An 18,445-nucleotide genomic window follows, 5' to 3' on the forward strand; every position below is an offset into this window, starting at 1 on the left:
CCTCTCATGTCCTATGCTGATCGCAGACGCACAGAAAGCTAACACAGATGAAAATAACACACGCATACCAGCCTCCCCCCCCCCCCCCCCCCCCCCATACACACATACAAGACAGACAGACACACGCACATAAACAGAGGGGGGTTGGAAAGAATTCTATGAGACATGCGCTACACACTTTCCCCACTTGTTATATTTCTAAGTTGGAATATGTAGGTTTTTTTTTATTATTTTATTTTGTTCCCTTAAGCAGTTCAAAATAGAAAGATAGAAATATGACAGCAGATAAAGGCCAGATGGCCCATCCACTATAACCACTAACTCTTCCTTTTCCCAAGGAATCCCATGTGTTCCACGCTTTCTTAAATTCTGACAGACTCCTCGTCTCCACGAACTCTACCGGGAGGCCGTTCCACGATTCCACCACCCTTTCTGTGAACGAATACTTTTTTTAGATTCCTCCTAAGCCTATTTCCTCTTAACGTCATCGTATGCCCCCTCATTCCAGGGTTTTCCTTCATTTGAAAAAGGCTCACTTCCTGTACATTAATGCCCCCGAGATATTTAAATGTCTGTATCATATCCCCTCTCTCCCGCCTCTCTTCCAGCATGTTGGAGGTTCCTGTCCCCCCATATGTTTTAAGTCCAAGACCGCTTACCAATTTTGTAGCCGCCTCTGAGAACGGGTCTTGGTCTACCATCCATCCATCTCCATTTGCATTTGTTTTCTGTGGTCCTACCGCTGGCCTTTCAACACAGAACAGAAATAGTTGTTAAGCAATTCAGCTTTATCCTTATCAGCTCTGTTTCCACATAATGTATCTTATTAGGTTCCAAAATGTATCTAAGTTCCATCATTGGTCCTTTTTCCCCCCTGCTTCAAGTATTGTAATCCACTTAACCTTTTCTGTCTGATGCCCTCCTAATACATTTTCATAGTTCTGTAGCATATAACAAGTTTATTTTATTTTTTTTTATTTTTGTTACATTTGTACCCTGCGCTTTCCCACTCATGGCAGGCTCAATGCGGCTTCCATAGGGCAATGGAGGGTTAAGTGACTTGCCCAGAGTCACAAGGAGCTGCCTGTGCCTGAAGTGGGAATCGAACTCAGTTCCCCAGGACCAAAGTCCACCACCCTAACCACTAGGCCACTCCTCCACTGTTGCTACTATTTGAGATTCCACTAGCAACATTCCATGTAGAAGTCGGCCCTTGCAGATCACCAATGTGGCCGTGCAGGCTTCTGCTTCTGTGAGTCTGACGTCCTGCACGTATGTGCAGGACGTCAGACTCACAGAAACAGAAGCCTGCGCAGCCTTCTACAGAAACAGAAGCCTGCGCAGCCTTCTACATGGAATGTTGCTAGTGGAATAGCAACATTCCATGTAGAATCTCCAATAGTAGCAACATTCCACGTAGAATCTTCAATAGTATCTATTTTTTGTTACATTTGTACCCTGCGCTTTCCCACTCATGGCAGGCTCAATGCGGCTTACATGGGGCAATGGAGGGTTAAGTGACTTGCCCAGAGTCACAAGGAGCTGTCTGTGCCTGAAGTGGGAATCGAACTCAGTTCCCCAGGACCAGAGTCCACCACCCTAACCACTAAGCTACTCCTCCTACATTAAGTCAAATGTTTACAAAAAATGGCTTTTTCACCTTTCCTTTCCTTTCCTAATCTTTAAGTTAGGGCATGCAGAATGTTGGGCTAACTTGTCTTTTTTTTTCTCCTTTCCCTGACCTCTGTTCTGGAACTAGTAATGTCCCTTAGTGGTAGTAGTTCTTATTTTATTCACTAATTGATTATAACAATTATTTTTCTTTATTTTTTTCCCCTTTTTGTTGAGACTACTTGATTTATAAACCACAGTGTGTTTAGAATGGCAGTATACCAAATATTCAAATAAAAAATATTGTTTTTTGTTACTGCCGTCTAGTAGGCTTTATTACATGACCCAGTAGCAGACCCACCAGCACACTGATACATTCAGCTGAGGGCCCGGTTCTCTTCAGCCAGTACCCAGTAAAAAGATGTAAGGATCTCACACTTATAAACATAGTAAACATAGTAGATAACGGCAGAAAAAGACCTGCAAGGTCCATCCAGTCTGCCCAAGAAGATAAATTCATATGTGCTACTTTTTTATTTGTACTGTCCTCTTCAGTGCACAGACCGTATAAGTCTGGCCAGCCCTATCCCCGCCTCCCAACCACCAGCTCTGGCACAGACCCTATAAGTCTGCCCAGCACTATCCCCGCCTCCCAACTACCAGTCCCGCCTTCCACCACCAGCTCTGGCACAGACCGTATAAGTCTGGCCAGCCCTATCCCCGCCTCCCAACCACCAGCTCTGGCACAGACCCTATAAGTCTGCCCAGCACTATCCCCGCCTCCCAACTACCAGTCCTGCCTTCCACCACCAGCTCTGGCACAGACCGTATAAGTCTGCCCAGCACTATCCCCACCGCCTAACCACCAGCCCTGGCACAGACCGTATAAGACTGCCCAGCACTAGTCCCGCCTCCCAACCACCAGCCCCAGCACAGACCATATAAGTCTGCCCAGCACTAGCCCCACCTCCCAACCACCAGCTCTGCCACCCATTCTAGGCTAAGCTCCTGAGGAGTGCCTAAGAGTGCCACTGAGATTATGCCCAGCCAGGCTCAGCAGCAGGAGTTCCCAGATTTTTATTTATTTATTTATTGCATTTGTATCCCACATTTCCCCACCTATTTGCAGGCTCAGTGTGGCTTACATAGTTTTGTTAACAATGTCGTTCCAAGATATCAGACAGTTAGTATTGTGCAGAGATTAAGTAGGGAAGAGAGCAGAAGGAGGGAGTGGTTAGGGTCAGTGGCGTAGCAAGGGCGGGGCGGTGGGGGCAGTCCGCCCCGGGTGTCAACGGGTGGGGGGGTGCTCCGTCCATCCACCCCCCCTCCCCGGGCGCAGCGCCTCTCACTCCCCCCGACGGTCCCCACCTGCCTACCAGCTGAGCTCCGGCCGGCACCTCCAATCTGCAGCGCTGCTGACTTTAAATGAAGAAAACCGCCGTCTCGTCGTTGGCCCTTCACTACTGAGTCCCGTCCTTGAGGAAATAGGAAGTTATATCAGAGGGCAGGACTCAGTAGTGAAGGGCCAACGACGAGACGGCGGTTTTCTTCATTTAAAGTCAGCAGCGCTGCAGATTGGAGGTGCCGGCCGGAGCTCAGCTGGTAGGCAGATGGGGACTGTCGGGGGGAGTGAGAGGCGCTGCGCCGGGGGGGGCGGGGGTTAGGGTCCACGCCAGGGAGGGGTGCCGACGCCAGGGGTGTGCCGTTCCACGCCGGGGGGGGGGGGGGCGCTGTGTTGCACTGCACCCGGGGGGGGGGGGGGGTGTGCGCAGCGGCAATCCATCCCGGGTGTCAGCCAAGCACGAAACGCCACTGGTTAGGGTAGTTATAGAAGGTGGGCTTTCATAACTGAGTGTGTTGGTGAGGTGGATTATTGAGGTTATCGGTTCTCATTGTAGATGGAACCTGCATATGGGAAAACTGTATCTGTAGGACACAACCCAAGGCAAGCCAAGCTTTCTGTTTATCTGCAACACCTGAGATCTTAGATTGTCTTGCATAATTTGATTGGGTTTCTTTCTTCCCCTCTACCTCTGGTCTTATTGCAGAGAAGAAAAGATGACAGCTGCTCGAATCAGGAAGTGTCACAAATGCGGGACTGGCCTCATCAAATCCGAGGGTTGCAACCGTATGTCGTGCCGCTGCAGTGCCCAAATGTGCTACCTCTGCCGAACCCCCATTACTGGGTATGACCACTTCTGCCAACATCCTCGGTCACCGGGTGGTCCTTGCCGGGACTGTTCTAAATGCTCTCTCTGGACAGACCCTTCGGTAAGTCGGAATGCATCCCGCTCCCTTGCCCACAGGCACCCACAATGCTGTGCCGGCCTTTCAGAGATTTTAGAGTTAAAAAAATGTGTTTCAGTCTCAGACTGTTAGTTTGGAGTCCATCCTGCCAAATATTCATCAGCTCTTATCTGCATAACCGTACCTGCCACCCGGGTAAGTGCTGCCGCAGGGTTGTGGAGTCGGTACACCAAAACCTTGGACTCCGACTCCTCTGGTTTTTCTGCTGTCCGACTTCAGCTCCTACTGATATTAGGCTTTTAAGGGCCCGATGCTCAGCCGGCAGTGATCAGCATTTTGCTGACCTCTACCGGCATCATATCCGGAAATTCAAAGCCTGCCTGTCTCTGGGCTCTAACATTTTATTAAAGGGGATACGGAGCTGGCCAAATTACAGCCGATTAATTGCGATATTTGACACTTAACCGGCTATAAAGAACCGCAGAAAGATAGGACTGCCTTTTATGCAGCTACCTTTTAACTGGTTAAGGGGGGAAAGAATAGGACTTGATATACTGCCTTTCTGTGGTTACAATCAAAGCGGTTTATATATTACTAGTAAAAAAAGGCCTGTTTCTGGAGCCAATGAAACGGGCGCTAGCAAGGCTTTCCTGTGCCCCCCCCCAACCGAACGCACCTTGGTTGTTAGTGAGGGCATTGCACCGCCGTGGCCGCCGTCGATGTGTGACTGTGGCCCCCCCCCCATCCAACGCACCTTCGTCGTCAGTGGGTGGCCCATTGCAGCGCCCTGGCCGTCATCGATGTGAGTGAATTGCTCCGCCTCCGCCCTCAACGTCATAATGTTTGACGTGAGGGCGGGGCCAGGAGACTGTGATTTTGTTGGCTTCAGAGCTTCGAACTTACGAACCTTGGCTTCAGTGACGTCATCAGAAAATAGAACGTTGAGGGTGAGTTTTATATATATAGATATACAGGTACTTATTTTGTACTTGGGGCAATGAAGGGTTAAGGTAACTTGCCCAGAGTTACAAGGAGCTGCAGTGGGAATTGAACCCAGTTTCTCTGGTTCTCAGGCCACTGCACTAGCCATTAGGCTACTCCTCCACTCCGCCCCCAAAGTAGCTGGTTTCAGCTTGGGTGCTAACCCTGCATTTTCAGTGGCACTGTCTGGTTAAGTTGGTGCTGGAAATGCCCAGTTAGCTCTGGAAAGGCGGTTTAAATGCCCAGGTGCCTCTCTTGGCCTTTTAAGTCATTTTGAATACCGGGTCCTAAATTTTTCTGCTGAATCTAAAGTATTAGTAAACATAACTTACGTTTACCAGTACTTTAGATCCAGAACAGAGATATATTGCTAATTTATCATTATGTATAGATATTATGTAAGTTTTTTGTTTGTTTGTTTTTTTAGAATCTGGAGTCGGTAAGTTCTTTGTTTGAAGGTGGAGTTGGTACCAGTGGCGTGCCTAGGGTGGCTGACACCCGGGGCGGATCACTGATGGCCCCCCCCCCCCCCCCGGGTGCAGCGCGACCCCCCCCCCCCCCCCGGTGAAACGATGGACACCCCCCTCCCCCCCCGGGTGCATCTTTACCTGCTGGGGGGGGGGGGTGCCGCGCGTCTGTCAGCTTCGCTCGTTCCCTGCTCCCTCTGCCCTGGAACAGGAAGTAACCCGTTCCGGGGCAGAGGGAGCAGGGAACGAGCGTTGCTGACAGACGCGCGGCACCCCCCCCTCCCCCCCCCCCCCCCAGCGGCGTGCACCCGGGCCGGACCACCCTCACTGCCCCCCCCCCCCCCTTGGTACGCCACTGGTTGGTACATTTTTTACCGATTGACTGCTTCTGATTCCAACTCCATAGCCCCTTGTGGCTGTCCAGATATTCAGAGGCACTATCTGGATATCGTTAGACTGTCTTAGTATGTGGATAGTGCCGAGGCATAGTCGGGACAGTCTGGAACTTTATATGGAGCATGGCAATATTCATTCTTCTATCCAGATAATTTAGGACATAGACATAAAAAGTGCTGTAACCAAAAGTTGCGTCTTCAATAACTTTTTAAACTGCAACACACACAAACGTATCTGGCCTGGGAGTGCATTCCAGAGCAATACTCCTGCCACTGAAAATGCAGAAGCCCTTGTATCGGCATAATGTGCTGTGGCCGCTGCATCACAGAGCATGTTCTGAACTCAGTGTTCTTTTCGGATGATACACACAATAGTAACATAGTGGTGCAGGAGAATACACAGCCTGATGTATTAATGATAACAGGGTCGTCTTATTCTTTTTTTTTTTTTTTTAATTTTTTTAAATTTAATTTTTATTTAAATGTTACAATTAGAAAATTGAAGAAAATATAAAAAAAAAAATAAATCAGTGCACATTCCACATTATTCAATCTCTAGCCCACATTAACGAGAACTCCCTAGAACAGATCAATATGGGACTAGACAATCATATTCTCTTACTAAAACAGGTACATCAGTGGCAAATTAGTAAACACTATACGTTAGCAACCTTTTAGCAATAAAGAAAAAACAGATCATTTAGAGAGTTTTCTTTCATCCAACACTAGGTAGAATGATAAAACCTTAAAATAGGGACAAGCTTATGAACCTCAGCATGTATACACTGGGAGAGAGGAGGGAGAGAGGAGACATGATAGAAACGTTTAAATATCTCAAGGGCATTTATGTACAGGAAGAGAGCCTTTTTCAACTGAAGGAGAGCTCTGGAATGAAGGGGCATATGACAAAGTTAAGAGGGAATAGGCTTAGGAGTAACCTAAGGAAGTATTATTTCACAGAAAGGGTGGTGGAGGCGAGGACTGTTCCAGAGTTTGAAAAGGCAAGGGATAAGCATGTGGGATCGCTTAGGAACAAGAAGAATTAGGGGTTACAGAGGATGGGCAGACTGGATGGGTCATTTGGCCTTTATCTGCCGTCATGTTTCTGTGTTTCTAAATGAATCCTGTACTTCACTTTCAGGCATTGCCATCCCCTCCCCAATCGAATAATGCCACCCAGCAGTATTTTGCCACTATGTCCTAATGGTGATGAGGTGCCACTAGGGAATGTCAGGTGACAAAGTGTAGCAGTCCCAACCAAAAGGTTCTCATCACCTCTGCGGTAGTAATAAATCATTCCAGAAGGGGGTTGTATTTTGTGGGGCTGATCTGACTTTGAGAACTGAGGGTTGCCTTTGATGGGGGGGGGGGATGCCTTGATCAGAGGGGCTGGAAAGATGAAATCCCTTGTACCAACCAGTCCCTTATCTCCCATCCTGTGCTAATTCAGAGAGTGTGTACATCCTGTAAAGATTTTTGTTTAGTTTGGATGCTCCTGACAGAGGCTTCATTTTAGTAAGTGCTCAAAATAATTTAGTCCATTTTATAAGTGGGATTTGGTGTGTGTTTGGCTAATGCATAAGCCTTGTTATTACTTTTTGTTACTGAAAATGTTTAAATGGCTGGAGAATCTTTCCAGAAGAGTCTGTGATAATGATGTGTAGCTGAGTCCTAGGGATAAGAGATCATTTGAGCTTCAGACCTGGTGTTTTCAATAATGAGATTTTAATTGGGGGGAGGGGGTTTTCTAAGGCAGAGAATTTTCTCATCTGAACTTTACATAAAAACAACTAACTTAACACATTTGTGCAAACAGTGTGAAGTTGGTTTTTTTCCACCAAATCCTTTTCCCCCAATTATTAAGCTAGACTTGTTGCTGACCTGAACCCTGTTCTTTGTTCTTTCTGATCTCTCTGATAAGTAGAGGCTGCCCTAGCAGGAGGCCCTTAGGACTGGAGCATTCCCCATTCAGGGCCAGCTGACTGAGCTGTGGTTTTTGAAACTTATTCAACAATGGGCAGTTCCCATATATGCTTTTCCCATAGGGCTCTTTTCATCTTTCCAATTATCCCTGAGCTTCTGTTGAGAATTATTTCTATAATTGCACTGGAACTGTTGCAGGCAATCGTATGTAATCCCTAAAGCTGTACTCCGAAGTAGCAAAGGACGGTATTGAGCAATATTTATCATACGTTACAAGTGTGGGTGTTTTGCGTTTGATGAGAACTTCTACTTTCACATCTACTTATCAGCTGCAAGCATCATCCTTCAGCATGGTAGGGTATTACATAGCAGATCTGATTAAATCCTTCAGTATTAAGGGATCCTCAGCAGAAGGAAGGGATCCTCAGGAGCTTAGCCTAGAATGGGTGGCAGAGCTGGTGGTTGGGAGGCGGGGCTAGTGCTGGGCAGACTTACACGGTCTGTGCTGGGGCTGGTGGTTGGGAGGCGGGACTAGTGCTGGGCAGAGTTATACGGTCTGTGCCGGGGCTGGTGGTTGGGTGGCGGGGATAGTGCTGGGCAGACTTATACGGTCTGTGCCAGAGCCGGTGGTGGGAGGCGGGACTGGTAGTTGGGAGGCGGGGATAGTGCTGGGCAGACTTATAGGGTCTGTGCCAGAGCTGGTGGTTGGGAGGCGGGGATAGGGCTGGCCAGACTTATACGGTCTGTGCACTGAAGAGGACAGTACAAATAAAAAAGTAGCACATATGAATTTATCTTCTTGGGCAGACTGGATGGACCGTGCAGGTCTTTTTCTGCCGTCATCTACTATGTTTACATGAAATACATGCTCTTACAAATTGTACAACACGGGCAGTTTCTGAGAGCTTCGTAATTGTCTTAATTTAAAGGGATTAACTTGTTAAGGACTGTTCATCGCCTGTGTGTTGTGGAATATATTTATTTATTTATTTTATTGCATTTGTATCCCACATTTTCCCACCTATTTGCAGGCTCAATGTGGCTTACAGAGTGTTGTTATGACAAAGTCATTCCATGATATAAAGTTATCGTTTCTTTAGTTACAATTTAATTATGCATCTTTCACTGTCATTCGTTTAACTCATTTGTGTTTTGTTTTCTACCTTTCCCAAATATTTTGACACGCCTAAACTTTAAACCAGGCGATGCAATGAAATAATGTTGAAAATTTAATTGCAGGTGAAGCCCCGTAATAAGAAGGCAAATTTTTACATTTCCTCGATTTAAAAACAAAACAAAAAAAAAAGTAGGCTGGAAGTACATTTTTATACTGTTTTACAAGCCTGGGGGCTTCTTAACTGATTTTGTTCAGATTTGGGTGCAAAAAAACAGCCACTTTTCAGCAGTGGCTGGCTTTCTGTGCCCACAATATAAGCATCTAAAGTGAAAGGGCCAGATATTTATTTATTCATTTATGTATTTGCTACATTTGTAGCCCACATTTTCCCACCTATTTGCAGGCTCAATGTGGCTTACATAGCACCATGAAGGCGTTCGCCAACTCCGGTAGAGAAACAAATACAGAGTGATGTTATAATCTAGTAGTTTCATAGTTACAGACACAATTGGGAATAGTCGAGAAGGAGAGATATATAGTTCAGTACGAGGTTTGGTTACGTTTTGTTGCAGCGGTTTTAGGCACTTAAGTTGAGTCAGTGGGGTATACTTTTTCGAACAGGTGGGTCTTTAGTGATTTCCAGAAGTTAAGATGGTCATACGTTGTTTTCACAGCTTTTGGTAGTGCATTCCACAGTTGTGTACTTTATGTAGGAGAAGCTGGATGCATAAATTGATTTATATTTGAGACCTTTACAATTTGGGTAGTGGAGATTTAAGTATGTTCATGAAGATTTGGTTGCGTTTCTGGTTGGGATATACTTCAAGGACTTACAGGTTTAGCAGCAACCACTGAAGGAGGGGTAGGAAGTATCAATGTGGGCTACTGTTAAGACGTGTTATTTTATACTAACTCATGCTGTTTTACCACAGGTCCCATTTTATGCAGCGAGACCTGGTTATTAATAACTGAGGTTAACAGTAAAATAACACATCTTAACGGTAACCCACATTTATAACGTCCCCCTTAGTATTAAGAGTTTCAGTGTCTGGTAACCAGAGCAGATACTGTGATGTCATAATTCTTCATTCCACAATGCCTAAGAGCCAACTCATCAGTGATGTCACAATGACTTGATTGCTCTATACTTGGCTCACTTCTGATATTGTGATGTTATAATGCCTCATTCCACCAATGCCTAAGAGCCAACCTTATCAGTGATGTCACAATGGTTTGATTGGCCTTTACTGGCATCATTTTTATTACATATAGCAATGATTTCAATTTCTACAGACAGTTCTTTTTTCTTTAATTAAGGAGGACGTTAACAGTGTGGGGCTACCATTAAGACGTTATTTTACCTTGAACTCCAGTTACAGAATTAGTCATTAGGTCTCACTGCATAAAATGGGACCTGTGTTAAAATAGCACGAGTTAGTGGTAAATTAACACACCTTAACGGTAGCCCATGTTGATAATTCCCCCCTCCCCCTTCTTAATGTGACGTTTCGGTCTGTGTTAACAAGAGCTGATATTGAGATATCATAATGCCTCGTTCCACAAATGCCTAAGAGCCAACCTCATCAGTAATATAATGGCTTAATTGCCCTATACTGGGGGGGGGGCACTTTTATTACATATAGCAGTGATTTCAGTTTCTAGAGACATTTCTTTTTTTGTTTAATTAAGGAAGCCATTAACATATGCTGTTTTACAGTTAACCCCAGTTATTAGCAGTTAGGTCTTATTGCATGAAATAGTGCTATAATAGCATGTCTTAATGGTAGCCCACTCTAACTTCTCCCTAAATGTAGATGTTCCCTAGCTATAAATGTATAGGTCTGCTGAAAATCTCCTCTGCCTGTTCCAGCACTTTCTATATAGTACAGGGCAAGAGAGAGAGCATTTTCATGGATAGCATCAATATTCAGCCACTGTCTGTAGAGGTTAGAATAATAAGATGGACACACTTGTCCCTTCAGTAGATCTTTTGAATAAAAAATATGCTGTATTCTATTGAATTAACACAGTTTGTCGGTGAAGAAATATATTAAAAGGTTTTGGGAAAAAAGGACTGATGAAGATTTGAAGCATGTAATGAGCATTAGATTCTTAAATATGAGAGATTTATTTATTTATTTGTTGCATTTGTATCCCACATTTTCCCACCTATTTGCGGGCTCAGTGTGGCTTACAATACATAGTAAATGATGGAAATACAATTTGTTGCAGTACGATTATGGGTTACATTATGAGGAGTTATGGGAAGTCAAATATCATATGGGGAATAGAACAATGGAATGTAACAATAGGGAGTTGATAAGACGATAAAACAATAACAAAAGAACATTAGGGTATAACAATTTTATCTGTGGGTGGAGTTTTAAGTGTGGTGAAAATACGGGGGAAGAGAACTCAGAAGAAAGTGTATTGATGCGTTTCTACTGGTGTGTATGGACTTCATGTGTTTTGATCCTTGCCGTAGATTTTCTCAAAGAGATGAGTCTTCAATAGTTTGCGGAAGTCGGTTAGTTCGTAGATCGTTTTCAGGTTGCGTGGAAGTGTATTCCAGAATTGCGTGCTCATATAAGAGAAAGTTGATGCGTGCAGTACTTTGTATTTTATGCCTTTGCATTTAGGGAAGTAGATGCCATCTTGCCCTTCTGGGAGTCCAATAATATAATTTTTTTTTAATCAAATGAATGCTTGATAATAGACTGGAGTTCCCTGATTGTAGAGATGAGTATACAGATTATTTGCTGCTGGGATTTTTGCTTCTAGTTGTATTTATTATCCCTGTGGGCTATTAAAATAATGAGCCCTTATAACAGCACACACATTCCCTTCCCAGGTCCATACCCCCTAGAAGTTGCGTGCCTTAGAATTTGAACGCACAACTTTAGAATAAAGACTGAGGACTGTTGAATGTGTAACTGCTAATTAGTGCCAATTAAGGCCAGTTTGTTAACCTGTTGCTCTAACACCAATTATCAGCTCATTATTTCATTTATATCCCACATTCTCCGAGGACAAGCAGGCTTCTAGTTCTCACAAGTGGGTAACACCGACCCGCGTCGCCCGGTCCGGAATTTACCAGAGTTAAATGAGAGCTTTGTGGAGTGTGAGAGACACTTCACCCACGCATTCATGAGTGAGTGCCTTCCCACCCACCGTGAGAACGCAGTCTCCTCGGTTCCTTTTCTACTACGATGAGGAGAGGGCATGTTTAGTTTTTTGTTTGTTTTTGTTTTTTTAAATCATCTCTTCACATCGCTCAGTCCTAGAGAGCTTTTTTTTTTTTGTTTGTTTCTTTCAGCTATTTTTTCATTGTTTTTTCATCCTTTATCGTGTTCCCTTAAATTGTTAGTGATTTTGCCCGGTTTTAAGTTTCCTTTTATTTTTCATCGTCATCAGGCCGCTTTTAGGCCTTGACTTTGGCTGGAAACTTTCCCTTTCTTTTTTTTTTTTTTGCCGTGCCTTGCCCCTTTTTCAGGCACCATCTTTGTGGGATCAAAAGAAACAAAAAGCTGGGCGGACTGTCTGTAGGACCTTGTCCAATCCATGTAATAGGCCAATGCTCTCTTGCAATCCAAGGTGTGCAAGACAATCGACTGGTTCAGATGGAACTCCGACACCACTTTCTGTAGGAACTTGGGGTGCATGCAGAGGGCTACTTTGTTGTGATGAAATTTAGTATAAGGTGCATCCACCACTAAGGCCTGAAGCTCACTGACCCTACGAGCTGAAGTAACAGCCACCAAGAAAATGACTTTCCAGGTCAAGTACTTCAGATGGCAGGAATTCAGTGGCTCGAAAGGAGCCTTCATCAGCTGGGTGAGAATGACGTTGAGATCCTATGACATTGGCGGAGGTTTGACAGGGGACTTTAACAAAATCAAACCTCTCATGAAGTGAACAACTAGAGGCTGTCCAGAGATGGGCTTACCTTCTACATGTTGATGATGAGCACTGATTTCTGCGCAAAATATATAGCTAATTGGATAGCAGAGGTAGCAATAGCCTGGGTATCTTAAGAGGGTGTTGACTATATTGAAAATACGTTTGGTATTGAAAGAATCAGTTGATATTAGATTTCCATATCTTAGAGCTGGTTTCCAATGTAATTTATTTTCTTCCGTTTTGGATTTTTGTCATTTTCTTTCAAACTGCTTACATTGTCGTTTGATGCATAGGATTGGCTCTTTTTTATTTAGATTAAGGGCCCTGTTTACTAAGGTGCGCTAGTTTTCTTAGCGCGTGCTAAAAATTAGCACACGCTAACCGTGTAATCGCCCATAGGAATATTATTATTATTTGTTACATTTGTACCCCACATTTTCCTACCTATTTGCAGGCTCAATGTGGCTTACATAGTACCGTGAGGCGTTAGTCGCCTCTGGTGATGAAACAAATACAAAGTGATGTTATTATCAAAGAGGTTCATGTGTTATGGTCATCTACATGGTCAGCGTGCGCTAAAAACACTAATGCCTCTCTAGCGTGGCTTAGTAAACAGGGCCCTTAATTTTTACTGGTGCCACAGAGTCTAGTATTGATTTAATTAATACATCCCAATCTTTTCTAAATGTCAATGAATTAGACATCGACATGAGTTCAAGTATCTTGTATGTTCGACCAGAAGTCAATTTCAATCCTTCCTCTAGATTTAAAAGAGGGAGAGTGGACTTGGGGGTAAGTGTCTTTCAGTGATTCTTGCCAGTTAAGGTGAATATTAATTTGTAATGATCTGACCATAGGGGTGGTTCCCATGAAGTATCAGATACGTATAAGGCTGATGAGTTGGTAAATCTATAAGCAAAAAGATCAAGAAGGTGACCTTTTGAATGAGAGACAGGGGTGTATGGGTGTAAGAAATTCTTTTTTAAGACTTGGTCCTAAAAATAAATGGACCTAAGTCAAGCCGGCGAAGTGCTCGTCAGACCCGGCCATCTTTTTTCCATTAACGGGAGATGGCCGGCAGTCTGGAACCCTGCGTTGTCACGCCCCCGTCCCGCCTTAAGTACCTCGCCGGAACGCCCCCTTGAACTTTCGCCGGCTCTGCAACGGAAAGCAGTTGAAGCCGGCCAAAATCGGCTTTCGTTTATACCGATTTGGGAGATCGCCGTCCATTTCCCGATTTGTTTCGGAAGATGGCCGGCGATCCCTTTCGAAAATAAGCCCGTAAGTTATCTAAGTGCAGGTTAATATCTCCTAGTAGAAGGATATTAGGGTGGTTGACACAGATATTTGAAATAAAATCAAAGAGCTGGATTAGACATTAGAAGCATTATGTAAAATTAACAATACCTGAAGCTTAAGATAAAGTTGAAATTAAGTATAAAGTCCTTGCCCTGTGACATGCACAAAGAGGCGCGTCCCTTTGATGCAGTGCCTGAGGCACTCAAGTTATGCACGCAGTTGACCTTGTTCTGTAACTTGTGCGTGCAGATTCAAGTGCGCAGCTTTCTAGAATTAGGGAGATAGTGGGCAGCAGCAGATGCTGAATATAGATACTAGTAAAAAAGTCCCGTTTCTGATGCAAATGAAACGGGGGCTAGCAAGGTTTTCTTCTGTGTGCATGTGGGAGTATGTGTGTCCCTGCCCTCTCTCCCTTCCCCTGTGCTGTCTGTCCCCTCTGCTCTCTGTCCCCTCCCCCCTCGGAGTCGAGTCCTTCAGTGTTAAGTTTCCTGCTGTGCTGTGTTTGTGTTACAGAGATAGTGAGGGCTTCTGCCCTCTCTACCCTCCCCCCTCTGAGCCCTTCACTGTTACAGAGAGAGCGATTTGTGCTTTGCTGTGTTTTCCTTCACTGTTTGTGTTACAGAGAGAGCGAGGGCGGGGCAGACACTCATGGGGAAACCGGATATCTCTCCCCCTTCACACTTCCGGCTGGAGGCTTCATTTAGAACGTTGGTGGTGCCTTTTATATATAGAGATTTTTTTTAAATGCCGTAACCAGTGTTTAAAAAAAAAAAAAAAAGTTAGTGGCTGCCTTTCACTATTGGCTGGAAAATATTTAGTGAAGCCCCCATCATTCTGCCAAAATATAGCAAATAATATGTAGCCTGTCATTTATTTTTATTTGCATATAAAGTTCACCGTTCAAAGAGCACACTTTGATTAAGAAATTCAAGAAATTAAACATGAAGGAGAATTAACATAGAAACAATAAGCATATCAGCCCACATGAGAGGGAGCACCCTATAGAAATTCCGTAGGAAGCTGGAAATACAATGCAGAGAGAGAAAAAGGCAATCAAAGAGAGAAAAACCTTCTTCAATTCTAAACAGGGTCTGAGAGACTAGGTGACTGTTGTAATGCTTTACTGTGGGGAAGAGGTTAGAAAGAGATTGCACACACAATCTCCTTTCATAGTAGCAAAACCATTATTTCTATTGACGCTGGTAATGCATTTTAACATGTGCCACTTCTGTTAGCTCTTGTCTTTTAAATGGTGTTTTGCTGCGTGGAGGTAGGCTGTGGACTGCGGTCTATCCTCCTTTTAGTGCATTTAGTGATCTGATTGTGTCCTGTGAGTCTAATTCTGCTTTGCTTTATAATTTCCTACAAAGCAGGTGTGTGCAAGCCATAAAGAATGCAGCTTCGAGATCCCTATTGTATTCCGCAGAACAGCAGCTGCCCAAAGCCCAGGGGAACAAGAAAACCATTCTGCTTCTTGTGAACCTAACCCACCGGAATATGCTGTCATTCAGCCCTTTCTGTTTTAATTAACCAAGAAAGTGAAGCAGAATTCCCTGCCCTGAGCTGAGAAGTGGGTAGCATTACGGATTTCGACTGAAAAAAGCATAGTCTTATGAAAAGTTTTTTTTGCACATCAAGGGCCAGATTCTATATTTAGCACCAAAAAAATCAGCGCTGATGGAAAACACATGTATGTGTAAAGTTAAGCACTGTTTATAGAATATGCGTAGCACCATCCATGTGACTAAAATTTAGGTGCACCATTTATGCCAATGAAAAACTGGTGTAAATGCCCATACCTAACTTTAGACACAGAACTGCACGTAAATTTGAGGCATGCCCATGACCCACCCATGCTTCTCCCATGGCCAGGCCCCCTTTTGAGATCTGCGTGGTAAAATTTACATGGACTACTTTATGGAGTACGCTTATCGAGTAGTGCGTATAAATTCTAATTAGTACCAATAATTGCTTGTTAACAGAATACAGAATACGCCCAGATTTGCACAAACAACTCTAATCGCACTAACATCAAAAAAAGATAGAATGCATAGACAAGTACAACCCATTAAGTACACCAAAATCATAAACGAAACATACGGCCCAGTCCCTATAGACGTACCTAAATCTCCACTACCCAATCTGCAAAGGTCTCAAATACAAATCAACTTATGGATCCAATTTCTCCTACATTAGCACACAACTGTGGAACGCACTATCAAAAGCCGTACGACCACCTAAGCTTCTGGAAATCACTGAAAACCTACCTGTTCAAAAAGGCATACCCCACCGACCCAACTTAAGTGCCTAAACTCAGCAACACAACAAAACCAAAGCTTGTAACAGACTCTATATATAAACTCTTTTAATTCCCCAGTGTGTCTATAACACATGAACCTATCCGACCACATTAACTCCTTGTATGTGTTTCCATGCCGGAGATGGCGAACGCCTCTACGGTACCATGTAAGCCACATTGAGCCTGCAAATAGGTGGGAAAATATAGGATACAAATGTAACAAATATAAATGCAAGGTCTGTAGTGAATAAATCAGCTATAATTAGAAATTGGATAGAATATGAACAACCAGTTTTATTGTTCATAACAGAAGCATGACTACACCTCAAAGATGACCCAATTATACTCGACCTCTGCTCACCAGGCTACAAAATAATACCCATCGACAGAACCAAAAAGAAAGGAGGTGGGGTTGCTTTAGTATACAAATCCTTCTTTAAAGTAGAACCTGTTACGAAACACAGACCCTCTGCAATTGAAATTTGCATGCAAAATCACAGATGCAACTACTACTACTACTTAACATTTCTAGAGCGCTACTAGGGTTACGCAGCGCTGTACAGTTTAACAAAAAAGGACAGTCCCTGCTCATAGGAGCTTACAATCTAAAGGACGAAATGTCAAGTTGGGGCAGTCTAGGTTTTTTGAATAGAGGTATAGTGGTTAGGTGCCGAAGGCGACATTGAAGAGGTGGGCTTTGAGCAAGGATTTGAAGATGGGCAGGGAGGGGGCCTGGCGTATGGGCTCAGGGAGTTTATTCCAAGCATGGGGTGAAGCGAGGCAGAAAGAGCGGAGCCTGGAGTTGGCGGTGGTGGAGAAGGGTACTGAAAGGAGGGATCTGTCTTGAGAGCGGAAGTTACGGGTAGGAACGTAAGGGGAGATGAGGGTAGAGAGGTAAGGAGGGGCTGCAGATCGAGTGCATTTGTAGGTTAGTAGGAGAAGCTTGAACTGTATGTGGTACCTGATCGGAAGCCAGTGAAGTGATTTGAGGAGAGGGGTGATATGAGTATATCGGTCCAGGCAGAAGACAAGACGTGCAGCAGAGTTCTGAACTGACTGAAGGGGGGATAGATGGCAAAGTGAGAGGCCAGTGAGGAGTAGGTTGCAGTAGTCAAGGCGAGAGGTAATGAGAGAGTGGATGAGAGTTCGGGTGGTGTGCTCAGAGAGGAAGGGGCGAATTTTGCTAATGTTATAGAGGAAGAAGCGACAGGTCTTGGCTATCTGCTGGATATGCGCAGAGAAGGAGAGGGAGGAGTCGAAGATGACACCGAGGTTGCGGGCAGATGAGACGGGGACGATGAGGGTGTTATCAACTGAAATAGAGAGTGAAGGGAGAGGAGAAGTGGGCTTGGGTGGGAAGACAATAAGTTTGGTCTTGGCCATGTTCAGTTTCAGGTGGCGGTTGGACATCCAGGCAGCGATGTCGGATAAGCAGGCCGATACTTTGGCCTGGGTTTCCGCAGTGATGTCTGGTGTGGAGAGATAAAGCTGGGTGTCGTCAGGATAAAGATGATATTGGAAACCATGAGATGAGATCAGCGAGCCCAGGGAAGAGGTGTAGATTGAAAAAAGAAGGGGTCCAAGGACAAATCCCTGAGGAACGCCAACAGAGAGCGGGATAGGGGTGGAGGAAGAGCCATGAGAACACCAACAGGTCCACTATTCTGCATTCTTTTTTATCGTCCCCCGGGAAGTTGGTCCAGCGCTGAAGAGGACTTTATGAATTTTGTATCAAACGCCTGCACCAACTTCACTGATGATCTTCTTTGAGGTGATATCAGTCTGCACCTAGAAAGCAACATGACAACAACACCAGAAGCTTATTACATTCCCTGACCCAATGGGACTTCAAAACACCACAAGGTACCTCATCCACACCACCAAATAAACTTGGTTCCAGCGTGGAACTGGAATGGGGGACCAGCATGCCAGGTTTCCACCAGTGTTTGTTACGGACTATGTAGCCCCATCAACCCCAACTTTTCCTTCAGATCAGATATTTGTGTTTATATTTGGTCATTTTATGTTCATCTGTACCTGCTGTACACCGCCTTGGGTGAATCTCTTCATAATGGCGGTTAAGGGTTTGTTTGTTTTTTTGGCTAATTTTAAAATGCTAAACCCCTCAGTAAAAGGATTTACAAAATAAAGACTCCTGATGCATGTTTTTGTGTTTGTATTCTGATTCCTGCAGGATGTCATGTAA

The 18,445-nt window shown here is 44.4% G+C and overlaps 1 protein-coding gene across 1 annotated transcript in view; it reads left to right on the forward strand.

Annotated features, from left to right (window-relative positions):
* Positions 1 to 18,445, forward strand: part of RNF216 (ring finger protein 216) — a 201,898-nt gene that overhangs the window by 169,733 nt on the left and 13,720 nt on the right. Inside the window, exon 15 of the mRNA XM_030211106.1 lies at positions 3,660 to 3,882. Coding sequence (XP_030066966.1) covers positions 3,660 to 3,882 — 223 coding nt within the window. The remainder of the gene's footprint in view (positions 1 to 3,659; positions 3,883 to 18,445) is intronic.

Source organism: Microcaecilia unicolor, chromosome 8 (genome assembly GCF_901765095.1).
Source record: "Microcaecilia unicolor chromosome 8, aMicUni1.1, whole genome shotgun sequence".
NCBI classification, from domain to species: Eukaryota; Metazoa; Chordata; class Amphibia; order Gymnophiona; family Siphonopidae; genus Microcaecilia; species Microcaecilia unicolor.